This window comes from Eschrichtius robustus, chromosome 13 (assembly GCF_028021215.1).
Source record: "Eschrichtius robustus isolate mEscRob2 chromosome 13, mEscRob2.pri, whole genome shotgun sequence".
Classification (NCBI taxonomy): domain Eukaryota; kingdom Metazoa; phylum Chordata; class Mammalia; order Artiodactyla; family Eschrichtiidae; genus Eschrichtius; species Eschrichtius robustus.
The window spans coordinates 37,384,789-37,398,576 of NC_090836.1; the positions used below are offsets into that span (position 1 = coordinate 37,384,789).

Consider the following 13,788-nt stretch of genomic DNA (forward strand, 5'->3'; position numbering starts at 1 on the left):
GGTGGTCGCCACTGGTCAAACCGAATCAGAATCCAGAGGACAAGAGAACCTATTAATACAACGTATATAGGTCAGCCCCCAGGATATGAGGCAGGGTAAAAGGTGACTGAGAGGATCCAGAGAGGCAGAACAAAGGTATCCATCACCCATTCCCCTGGCACTTCAGCATGTAATGTAGTAAAAATCACCTTTCAGTTTGGGAATAGCATGGTGGGAGTTTCTCATCAGCAGAACTAGAAAGCAGTTTGTATATTGAGGCGTCTGTGGGCGAAAAGGAACACGTTATGCAGACACTCAGACATGTTATAAGGTAAGAGAAATATTTATTTAATTTTACACAAGAACGAGCTTATACTGAACAAATTCAACCAAATAATATTAAGTGCAGTAAAACAAGGAAATAAGGATGACATCTCTTGTTAGAAAATATTAAGTAACCATGCCTGTGCATTATTTTTATCATGACAATAACTCATTTCAGATTTCTTCTCAGAGTGTATACTGTACATATAACATGTTATAGCTTCTTTGCTTTGCTTCAGAAAACAGAATTCGTTCACTGCCTTACATTTTATTTTTTGCAGTGAAGAACTGAACTGATTTGTGAAGATTCTGATCTAGAGGAAAATTTTCTGCACCAGTGAAGCTAGAGCCTTCCAAAGCTCCCGGAAGCTCAGGCTTTACATCCAGAGGTCGTGATGTCATGGTGTGTATTTCACACCCATTCTTCTACATGCCGACGTCAGACGCAGTTGAGGTGGAATTCTGGTCTAGTTTTGCCCCAAGAAGTTTCCTTTTGTGATTTTCTCAAGCTCCACAAATTTCATAATCGAAAGTTTACTCAGCTATTAACAATGCTGCACTTCGCTGCACACAAATCATCCACTTCAACTTTTAATTTTTTTTGGTCTTTTTAATGAAATAACATTCTTTAAACAGAAATTTCCAGTGAGACAGTTAACTTCACAGTTCCTGAAGGCACTGTGGATCCACTGAGCAACAGATGTGGCCATTCTAGAGAAAAGAGAGGGGAAAAAAAGCATGGTATTACTTTTTAAGCCATTAGTCAATACTCATCGATCGGTACACATAACATAACTGAATGTTTTGTTATTTATGTGCCCCTGAAAGTTCAATAGCTCAATCACTTTTCATGCCTCTACTGTTGCAGAACAAACTATGGCCAGTTATTTGTGGCAAATCATAAGCTAGCTTTATTTACCCCATGGCACTCTCTTAGCTCACATTTGTTGTTTTATTTACTCATTCACAAAATAAGCATTGAGTAAATCGAGCCCGAGATATGCTGATGAATGAATAAAGCAGATATGGTCACTACCCTCATAGGACAGGGCTTATAGTTCTGGGGGGGAAAATTAATAAGCAAATGTACAATCAAAAATTGTGAAAAGCGCTGGAAAAGAAACAAACTAGTTGATGTCATGAGATTAATAAATGTCTGGCTACTTAGATTGGGTGGCCAGAGTAGACTTCTCTGTAGAAATGATGTTTAAACCAAGACCTCAAGACAGATCTGTGAAAAGGTAGGCCAAGAGCACAGGGAAGAGCATGAGTAAAAGGCTTTAAAGTGAAAAGAGTTTTGCGTAGTTAAGAAACCTAAAAAGGTTTGGTCTGGGTGAGAATTGGTGAAGTTGGTGAAGAAAACAGTGTAGAGATGAGGCAGGAAAAATAGTCAAGGAAGAGCCAGATATGCATAATTAGTTTTTATAACAAAGTACCAAAAGAGTATGGTGTATTACAGAAGAGGAAAAAAATTTGTATCTTGTTCTTTTGAATCCTTGGGCTCTTACTTTCTTCCACTGGCTAGCTAGTAATAATGAAAATGTTAGTATTGTTACCACAATCATAAGATGATAATACCCTTCTACTTTTTGAGTGCGTACTCTGTGTCAGATACTTTGCCAGGCACTTTAAATACGTTATCTAATTTCAACCTAAGAGCATTCCCAGTAGGATCACTATTAATAGTCATGTTTTTTTAGGTTCAGAAACTGAAGATCAGAAAGCTTAAATATCATGGCCCAAATCACAAAGCTAATATAATGGTACAGCTGGGATTAAAATTCAGGTTAGTCTGACTCTAAAACTCATCTTCTATTTGATATATTCTCTCAGATAATTGACTTTAGATGATTGAAAATGTATCAGACCTTAATATGATAAAACCAAAAGGGTCTGTTCATGTAAGATAAAACTTAAGAAAGGACTTTGGTACTTTAGCCTTTGTTGAAGCTTACCAAATGAGGGAAAAGCCAGTCTATATCCAAGAAGAATATTATAAATTTAACTTAATCCTCTTTCTTTTTAAATTGTTATTAAGCAGAGTTCTTACTCTGACAGCAAAAGAAGGTGACATCCATCTCTTGGATCTCTAGCTGCATTTTAAAGCTTTGTCATTATGCTCAGAGGCAGAGGTTTTCTGGCCATAACCTGGTCACATGATCTTCCCCAATCCATTGACCCAATGAAGGGAGGGGTGTACCAGTTCCTGAGAATATCAGTTTCTCAAATTGTATGGATTTTTGAGCAGAAAGAGAGTTAGGGAATGTTTGGAGTATGAGTATGTTTTAGGAAGAGAAGGTATATTTTCCAAGTCTTCCAGTAGTGTTTTTCTTATTCCATATCAATTCTGCTATAGCAACATAAATGCTCTACAGACCATGTCATTGGAAGCTCCCCAATTAGGGAAACATAGTTCATACAAGAAAGATTGATAAAATATTCCACTGAGGTTCCTGTTTCAGTAATGGCAGAGTTACTTGTTTAAGACTATCGACTATCCCTCCTATGGATAACTATAAAGTTTGGACAAAATATAAAAACTATTTAAAGCAAAGTGACTAAAAGCAGGTAGACACTGGAGGAGTTTCAATCGTTAAAAGAAGGAACATGTACTATTTGAGATTCATTTTTACTTGGCATTTTCCCTTAGGGCACTCCCTAGTCTGTGAAGCTTAGGATAACTATAACTCAAGCAGAAAGCCACAATCTGATAGGGCCCACATGTCAGAAGACAACATTTAGGGCTCTGTTGGGCTGCCAGAGTGGCTGGAAATTCAGGAGGAAATGTCTAGAAAGGAAGGAGTGAATCAGCATGTCAACTCCCCTCAAATCTGTGGCGGATCTTTGAATTGCAGAGGAGACTCTAAAGAGACAATCAGAGAGTCACAGCTTGAAGTTTGAAAGATTTGAGCAGATATTTCAGATGCTGCTCACTGTGGGTTTAAAATCTATGTCCTGCCAAGTTAGAAGGGACTGATAAAAAATTCAGGCTTTCCATTGAAAGCCCAAAAGGGCCATGATTAGGAAGAAAATGATGTCTCAAGATTAAGAGATTCACCCTAAAACTAAGGGTACACCTGGAATAGACCCACCTAACCAATGTAAAGCCCAGCCTTTCCAACTGCAAGATGACTGGCCAGTAACCTGCAATCTGCTAGAACAAAAATAGTCTTCAGAAGAAGCTAATAGAATGTAGGGTCTATACTATGCATTATCCACAATATCCAGTAAACCATAAACATTATTAGACATGTGAAGAAAAACAGAAAAAAGTGACTCCTCACCAAGAGAAAAACTAGTGAATAGAAATGACTCAAAGTTAATCCAGATGGTAAAGACTAGAAAGTAGCTATTACTAATACATACAAAGATGTAAAAAAAAAGATGGTCATAATGAATGATAAAACATGGTAAGTTACAGCAGAGAAATGAAAGTATAAATAGAATTAAATAAAAATTCTGGAACTGAAAAGTGCAATATTCGAAATGAAAAATTCATTGGATGGGTTTAACAGCAGATTAGAGATGGCAGAAGAAATAGTCAATAAATTTAAAAAAAAAGAAATTATCCAATCTTTGAAAAAAAGAGAAAAAGATTGAAATAAAAATAGAACCTCAGTGACCTTCAGGATAATATTAAACCATATAATACATGTGTAATTGGAGTCCCAGAAGAATAGGAGGGAAATAATGTGGCAGACCAAATATCCGAAGAAACAATGGCCAAATTTTTCTCAAATTTGGTGAAAAAAATCTACTTAGATACTCAAAAAGCCCAGCAAACACCAAAGAGGACAAAAAAAAAAAAAAAAAAATCATACTTAAGTTCATCATAGTCAAAATTCTAAAAACCAAAGATAAAGAAAGAATCATGAAAGGAGACAGAGGAGAAAAAAAAGACATATTACATATAAGGGAACAAAAGTACAAATGATAGCTGAATCCTCATCAGAAATAATAGAAACTAGAAAACAGTAGAGTACCACCTTTAAAGTGCTGGGAAAATCTGTCGATCCTGAATTCTATATTTAGTTAAATATCCTTCAAAAATAAGACATTTTCAAATAAATGTAAGTTGAGAGAATTTGTGGCCAGTATATCTGCAATATGGAAAATGCTAAAGGAAGTTATTCAAGATAAAGGGAAATAACACTAGATGGAGATTAACATGTGTGAGAAGAAATGAAGAGCACAAGAAATGGTAAATATGTGGATAATTATAAATATAAAATAAATATAAAATTTAAAATATAGCATTTTTTCTTCTATTAATTTGCTTCAAAGATATTTGACTTATTAAAGCAAAAATATTGATAGTAATACAGATTTTTAGAGTTTATAGTATACATAGTTATAAATATATGATTATTATAGTGCAAAGGTTAGGGGAATGGGATTATATTATTCCAAAGTTCTTACATTTTATATGAATTAGTATAATATTAAATCTTATTATACTGTAATAAATGAATGATATATGTTACAACTCCTATACCAACAACTAAAACAATCATAAAAAGAGTTCTAGTGAAGAATTCAAAAGAATAAGTAAAATTGAATAATATAAAAAATATTAACAAACAAAAAGAAGGAAGGAATAGATGATTAAGAATACAAAAAATAGATGGAACAAGTAGAAAACAAATGGCAAAATGGTGGCCCAAAATCCACCAATGTCAAAAACAATATTAAATGTAAATAGACTAACACTTCAATTAAAAGACAGAGATTGTCACACTGGATAAAAAAGTAAGAACTATTTATACATTATCTATAAAAAATGCACTTTAAATATAAAACCATAGATAGGTTGAAAGTGGATGAATCAAAACAATATACTGTGTGGCTACAAATGTACCAGACAATGGACTTCCCTGGTGGTGCAGTGGATAAGCCTCCATGATCCCAATGCAGGGGGCCTGGGTTCAATCCCTGGTGAAGGAACTAGATCCCACATGCATGCTGCAACTAAGAGTTTGCATGCCACAACTAAGGAGCCTGCCTGCCACAACTAAGGAGCCCACGTGTTGCAACTAAGGAGCTGGCAAGCCGCAATTAAGGAGCCTGCCAGCTGCAACTAAGACCCGGTGCAACTAAATAAATAAATGAATATTAAAAAAAAAAAAAAAGTACCAGTCAAAATTGACTTCAAGTCTAGAAGCCTTGCTAGAGATAAGGAGGGACATTACATAATGATAAACTGGTCAATTCACCATTAGATATAGAAGAATACATACTGTGTGATCCATTTATATGAAAATTTTAAATAGGAAAATAAATTTACTATAATGAAATAAAATTGAGGTTTCCTATGAGAAGTAGGTATTGTCTGGAAGGGGACAAAAAGGTACTTGCTAGATTGTTGGAAATAGTCTATATTTTGATTCATCAAGCTTATAAAATTATATACAAAATAACTATGCATTTCACCTTAACAAACATTATCTTGATAAAAACTAGAATAAAAGGTGACCCACTGAAACTTAGTCAGGTTGCTAGGAATAGTAACCACCTACTGTCATAACTAATTATAAAATCTATTTTTATGTAGTAACACAGTAAGTTTCCTTAACACCTTGTTATTTCTGGCTATATTTATTGGTAAAGAAGTCATCATCACTCTTTGCATGGTAAACTCTATAACATTAAGATTAGAAGACAGCTGACTTTCAGCTTTCAGTAAAATGTTTATACATGATATATATAATGCATAATATATTTTACTCTTATTTATATTTAAGATATTTATTATTTACTTATCAATCACTATATGGTATTAATATATTAATATGTTTATAAATTATACATACTATAATATAATAAATATATGTAATTATACATTCATATATAATATGTGGCTATAAATAATCTATATAAAAATTAATAATTTTAAATCCCACTATTGTCAATATTTTAGTATGTCCTAATAGAATTCACTTCATATTCCTTTATTTTCAACCTTCTTGTAATCAAAGTGCATATGTAATCACACATAGTATTTTTATCTTAATTTTCATTATAAGCATTGTTAGTACATGAATAATTGAATAATGCAGTCATATAATTACATATTATATAATTATGATATAATGTTATATGTGACAGAGTTCCCATAATTTATTTAACCCTTTTTTCCTTTGCTGGATATTTTGATTTCTTCCTTGATTCTGTGTGCCAATTAATGTTGAGGTTAATATTACGATGCATATAGTTTGCTCCACATTTTAGATTATTTCTTTAGGTTGGATTCTCAGACCCAGGATTAGTAGGATCTTCTGGATATTTCTGTGGGGACGGGGAGTGGGCAAATAGATGTATGTATGGTTCTTGACATGTATTTTTCAATGTCACTAACATTGCACAAGAATTACAATTCCAGTACACCTCTGTCAGCATTGGAAATTATTGTGAAATATTTTTTTAGCATAGTATGTGAAAATAATAATTCATTATGTTAGTTTATATTTGTGTCAATTATTTAAAACACTGATTTCCTCTTTTTTGATAGCTGTATTCTTTAGTAAATTGTTTATTCATCCTTTGTTGATTTATTTATGGGGAAATAAGTATTTTTAAATTAATTTTCATATATTTTTAATCTAATAAAGAAATCATATCTGTTGAAAATATTTTTCTAGTTTCTAGTTGTGATCTTCTCTTTTGCTAATTTTGTTCATCTACAGAAGCTCTAAATTTTCTTTGAGGTAGATTTTATCACTTTTAAATTAGAAAAGGCATCTTCCTTCAAGAATTTTGATAAATATTTGATTACTTATCTTTGCTTTGATTTATTTTTAATATCTAGCACTTTTTCCACATGGAATTTTGTTTTGATACATAATATAATAGTATATACAACTTATATCCTTCAAACTGCTGTCCAGTCATTCCAGTATTTATAGAATAATCCTTTCTTCCTCTTTTGATTTGCGAAGCTCTCCTGATCATATATTAAAGTATTCATTATAATATTGCTCATTTATGGGGTATTTCTTTCCATAGATAGATTTAGTTATCTATTCTAATTTTAACACAGATGTCCACTTTCCAAACTTTAAGTTTATGGTTTCTAATAGATGAAGGCAACATTTAGAAAGTTAGGAGATTCATCCTCATAAAACTATTCTTTTCCATACCTCAATTATCTCAGTATTACATCTAGAGTCTCCCCAGGAGTTAAAAGTGGCCCTCTGGCTTCCAATTTCCCAAGTGCCCCACTCAGTGATAATTTATTGAAGGGAATGACCCTCTCATACCTCCTCCCTCTTTATTTCTCAACTGGGTACATCCCTCTTTATCGTCTGGAGCTCAAGACATAATTGCCTGAAAGCTCTCTGACCCATCATAAGGGTGTGTAGTCTCTATTAGATTTAGGAAAGACAAAATTAGTAATTCTTTTTTGATGCAAGAATTCAACTTCTGAGTGGAGGAAACATTTTTTTTTTAACCTAAGCAAATTACATTTGAAGACATCTTTAAAAAGGGAAGGGAAACTCTTAACTCTATGTCTCCCAGCTAACTCTTAATTCCTCAGGAAGTAAAACTGGTTCATGCATTGTACAGCCTCTTAGCACAGTGCAACTTTCCTTTAGAGCATCCATCAGAGTTTGTAATGTTGTCTTTATCTGTTTCATGACTTAATTAATGTTTCTATACTCCACTACCTACAATAATACTAGTCAACATTTATTGAGCGCTTACTCTGAATGCATGTGAAATGTGTAGGAAACTTTGTGTGGATCTTCTCACTTAATTCTTATAGCAACTTTCTCAAGCAGGTACTATAATTATTCCTAGGTAAGTAATATTATTATTCCCATTTTTAGATGAGAAAAATGGAGCCACAGAGAGATCAATAAATATCCCTTGAGGTGACATTGCTAGTGAGATTGACCAGGTTTTCAATCCAGGTAGCCGGATTCCAGATGCCACATTCTTCACCTCTAGGCCAGCGCTTTCCAATACAATATTCTGCGATGATAGAAAGGTTCTCTGTATGTGCTATCTAATACGATAGCCACTAGCACGTGTGAGCATTTGAAATGTAGCTTGTGTGACTGAGGAGTTGGATTTTTAACTTAATTTCAATGAATTTAAATAGCCATGTGTGGTTACTGGCTACTGTACTGGACAGCAGAGCTCTAGAAGCTGCTGGGCAAAAATTTCCAGGAACGATTGTACCCATTTTTGCTTATCATTCTACCCCAGTTCTGGCACAATGCCCCACATAATTTGTATTTATTGACTAAAACAAATAACTCAGAAGCGGTAGGATGGGGAGATGATAAGCGAAAACGGTGCTCTGAAAGCACCAAATTGTGAAGGATGCTCACCTCCAATGAAATCTCTCAAGCCTGTTTGGCATAAGTTTCATTTTTAAAATAGCACAAAATAAACATAATAAGATGAGTATTAGGGATTCATTTGGTAACATTGAGGATATTCTTATAACTCATACTTGATAAGAAGGGAAAAGGGAAATGGCATCAAATAGTAACCTCTGAGAATCGGCACTTATCTGACAAGAAATGAATTTAATGTCAAAATACACTTTCTGGACTATATTTCTACCATGAGCCAAAAAATCCTAGTAGTTGTTTGTAAGGTGGTGAATGACAAGCTCATTCACACTCTTTTCCCCAGAAAACACTCTAATGTTTTTCTGCCTATTACTGAATGTATCTTTCTTGTTGGAAGTATCTGTCTGAGCTATATCTGGTGTTTTACATTCTATCACCCGGTATATGTATTTGTTGTCACTGCTCAGAACAATAATCTAACAGTTAGATTAAGAGTGTAAAGAGACTCAACTCTATTTCATAATTAAATGTCAGAAAGTATTTCCCTACTGGTCATGAATGCTGAAGTTTCTAGATAATGCACCATTAAATGTACTCAAATGTACTCATATCAAATGTATATAGGGAGGATGGGAGGGAGGCTCAAGAGGGAGGGGATATGGGGACATATATATGCATGTGGCTGATTCACTTTGGTGTACAACAGAAACTAACACAGTATTGTGAAGCAATTATACTCCAATAAAGATCTATTTAAAAAAATGTATATTAAAGCAGCACTGCATATACATTATTAGTAACTTTTAGTAGTAAAAGTAACTTCCAAATGTGCTAATGCACTTTTAGAAAACTACATTAAATGTTCCCCCAAAAAGCTGTGCTTGATTGACAAGCTGTGCTTGATTAAATTGCAATAATTGAAAGAGCTAGAAATTTTGGTTTGAAATAGATAATAATAGCACCTCAAAACTTAAAGCATTTCACATTTCTTCGTCCTGTTACATCAAGCCACTCAAGTAAGAAACTTGTACTATATGAATCTGAATGAAATTGCTCTATTGAAAAAAAAAAATTTAAATGGAAATGCTCACTTAAAGAACCAGAGCAGTTATAGATATTTGGCTGTGCTATGGTGGGAAAAATCTGACATCTTTGCTTTCTTGTTGTTGTTAAGCTTTCCAGATTATTTACTTAGTTCTAGTGTTGATTCTAAAATTTTGACTATGAAGTACAATGACCATGAAATCAAATGTTTGTAGGAACAATAATCAAAGTAGAATGTTTTCAACTTTGTCACCATCTGTGAATTCTATATACTCTGTCTACATTACCAGTATTTCTATTCTCAGTGAAGTAAAAGGCACAATGCTCTATTTTCCTATGAGAATAAAAAGAAAAATCTTTATAATGATTTTTCTCCAGCCGTAGGAATAAAATATGGTAAACAACAGATCTTAAATTTTTCAACTCAGTGTAACTCACCACCACAAACCAAAAAATATGCCCGTTTTTGCCATATTGATTTTCACTTTGGAAAACGTAATATGTTCACTTTGTTGATATATCTTATCTCATAAAAGGACTAGATAAAAATCAATAAAATAATATTGTCTTCTGTCATGAAAGATACATGAAGTCTGGTGTTGTATTCTTTTTTTTAAGATGTGTACAGTTAGATGCTTTAGGGCAATTTACGTAGGTTCTTTCTGTTCTGGTGATATTAGTAACCCATCATTCTGGTTTCTGACCAAGCACCTCCTTCTCCCTGAATATGCATTAGAGGGTGCACAGGACAGTCAGCCTTGGCACTAATAAAGCTGAGTGGCCCTCCTCCCATCTCTGTTTGAACAGTAAATAGGAAAGAAGATGCTTCCCATTGGCCAGGTTAAGCACATTAGTATCTGTGAATCCTGGGTGCAGCTGGCCAGGTGCTCCGTACTTGAATACAATGAATGGGCTTTACCTTGCACTGGCAGAGAGTACACTCAGTGCCATGTTTGATCCAAGAGGACCCAGTGAAGCGAACCACATTCATCTCGTCCAGGCAAGTTTTGGTGATGTCATTACGGATGGTGTCGGCCTGGCAAGGGTCGGTGACACAGCGTGGGCAGCACTCATTCTCTGGGAGGACACTGAATTCACACTCCACCTCTGGGCAAGGCAGGGGCCAACAGTCAACTTCCCCTTGCTATAAGGAAAGCAGATGAACAAGGGCAAAGGGAGGAGGAGGGAGGGAGCACATTGTTTACCGAATACTCAATTTATTTGATGGACATTTATACTCAGACCTTCACAGCTATGAATCTTGCAGGGAATCCACAAAAGCCCTATCAGAGAGATGAGACCTATACTGCAGATGGATTATGAAACAGTCTTCAGGGGTTAAACAAGAACAACAATAAAGGAAAGCAAAAACTCTTTCTCTTAAAGCAAATTTGCATGCCCTTCTCTTTCCCATGACAAAGGAGAATTGTTTACTACAGAAGAGGTTTTTACTTAGTTTCTGCCTATGAGATGCTTTTTTCATTTTTACGATCTTTTCCCCCTACCTTCTCATTTATTCCCTTCTGCAAAAACAAAGTTTTGTCCACTGACAAGAAAGTAAACTGAAATATGAAGGAAATTTGACAGTTTTTCTTTGTTCATTTATACGTTTCTCAATGTAGGGACTTTGGAAAAAACAAAACAAAACAAAACTAGGAGCTGATTTCAGTCATTTTTATTCCACATGAGAAAATTGTGTGAATTGGATCTTTTTAAAATTTAGTTCCCACCTGTTTCTTATTTTCTTCATAATTCTGAGTCTCATGGTCTTGGAGATGAAAGCGGCCTTCAGGCACAGAAACTGACCTTGCTCTTTTAATTGATTTTTGGGTTGAAAGTATAAAAAGGAAGCAATAAAAAAGCATTGCCTTAAAAATATCTTCACACAAATAGAAAGGAAACTAGTCCTAACTTTAAAAGTAGCATCTGTGAAACTTTCTTCTATAAAGACATATAGACCAATTTTCCTTTTTATTTACACCACTAGAAAGAAACAAGAAATTTGGTTAAATGAAAAAATGATTGGTATTTTCTTTATCAAGTCTTCATCTTCTTTTTAACCTATTGTTTCCAGTAGAAGTTTCATAAATATATACATTTAATTCTAAGATTCTAGTAAGTATTTATTGCATATCCATATTATGTAAAACAGAGTGCCCACCAGAACAGCATTGCCAGTAATAATCTTTAGAAAGATAAAAAAGTGTGTTATTTTTGTTTTTGTTTTCTTACATCTAAGCATAATTGATAGAAATGGATTAACAAAAGGTCTATTGGAAAAAGTGATTTTTTTTGAATGCCATTATTCTGTTCATAACTGTCTCTAAGTAAACCTAAGCTGAGTGGGATTGGGGAAGCCAGGAGAGCCTTTTCTTCTTTTGAGCTCTGGAGATAGTCCTGAAAGACTGACATGACATGGTGTACCACATCTACCCACAGATATTCCTTCTCAGGTCCTGAATGCATAACCATCACCTTATCATCCTAACCAGGTTCACTTTTTGTAACTCCCAACACTATGGCCAGGTACCGAGTATCGGTGCAGGGGGCAGGGCAAGGTTGCTTTACGATTTCAATTCTGGGATTAAACGTTTCCCTGAACTTCACATAGCTGAACTTACCAAGCAGCGGCACTGCTGGCAATTCTGGACCCAGGTGTCACCACTGTTGTACAAGGTTTCCCCATTTTGATGGAGGCACTGACTGCTCAGCCTTGGGTCACATTCGGGGCAGCAGAAAAGATCAACCGTGGGATTCTCACAGTCACAGACCATCCGTCGACACATTACAAATCCATTCTGTATGACAAGGGAAAAAAAAGCAGTTACCAGAAACCTCCATTTCTCAATATACTAACATCATACGTATGTGTGTATCTGTGTGTGTGTACATGTGTATATACACACACACATATACATTTTATATACATTACATACTATGTCTATAATCTCAGATGTTGATTTGGAAGTTGAGGTAATTCACACTGTTTACCCAATATAACTGATTTTCCTTAAAATTCCATTTTGTAGCTAACACCCAGAAAATACTTAAGCTGGAGAACTTTCAATTTTCTTTCCACACATTACTCTTTAAATGACTTGGCTGGAAAGAAAATTTTCAGAAATAACCAGTTAAAATGATAACCACTGCATGGCTCTTATGTGTAAATAAATTGTGTGTGTATATATAAATATACATTTACTTGTTTATTAATATAGTAATTTGAATACTAACTAAATTTTGTTTTGTGTGAGGGCTTGTATGTTTATATTTGGTAGCTAGTCAACAAGTTTTACATATTATTAAGTTTCTAGAATATTTTAACCTTATGATTTGTACAAGCTGTTATCAATTTCTTTAATAATAGTTGAGTCCTTGGTATTATTCATTTAACTATAATTTAAATGTCTATTATCAACTGGGTACACATAACAGAACACCTCTCTAAAACTGAAATATAACCCAAATAGATATTTTTCACTTGCAGGCCATAGCATATTCATTATGGTTTCATTTATACATTCATTCAAATATGATATTGTGACTATAGAAACATTAGCATAGTTAGAAACAAAATTTTACCATATGAATAAATAAACACATTGTGGCATTTCCATACAATGGAATACTATTCAGTAATAAAAAGGAATGGGTTACTGATACGTGTAATGAATATAAATGAATGTCAAAACATAATGCTGAGAGAAAGAAGTCAGACACAAAAGAGTATGGACAGTCTTCCCTTGGTATCCCTGGGGGATTGGTTTGAGGCCTCCCGTGGATACCAAAATCCGTGGATGCTCAAGTCCCTTATATTAAATGGCATGGTATTTGCATATAACCTATGCACACCCTCCGGTTTACTTTAAATTATCTCTAGATTACTTATAACATCTAATACAATGTAAATATTATGTAAACAGTTGCTGGTGTGGGGGAAATTAAAGTTTTGCTTTTTGGAACTTTCTGGAATTTTTTTTTTCCCAAATATTTTTGATCCACAGTTGGTTGAATCCATGGATGGGGACCCTGCAGATACAGAAGGCCAACTGTGTTATATGATTCCATTTATATGAGGCTCTAGAAAATACAAATCTAATCTATAGAAACTGGAAGCAGTGTTTGCTTGAGGCTAGGGCTA

The 13,788-nt window shown here is 34.2% G+C and overlaps 1 protein-coding gene across 2 annotated transcripts in view; it reads right to left on the minus strand.

Annotated features, from left to right (window-relative positions):
* Positions 1-394: 394 nt before the first annotated feature.
* The window catches only part of NELL2 (neural EGFL like 2), a 366,647-nt gene continuing 353,253 nt past the window's right edge, over positions 395-13,788 (minus strand). For both annotated transcript variants that reach the window (XM_068561143.1, XM_068561144.1), the window contains exons 19-21: positions 12,269-12,445; positions 10,567-10,791; positions 395-1,014 (exon numbers count right to left, since the gene is read on the minus strand). In XM_068561143.1, the coding sequence (XP_068417244.1) occupies positions 964-1,014; positions 10,567-10,791; positions 12,269-12,445 (453 nt within the window). In that variant the 3' untranslated portion in view covers positions 395-963. The remainder of the gene's footprint in view (positions 1,015-10,566; positions 10,792-12,268; positions 12,446-13,788) is intronic.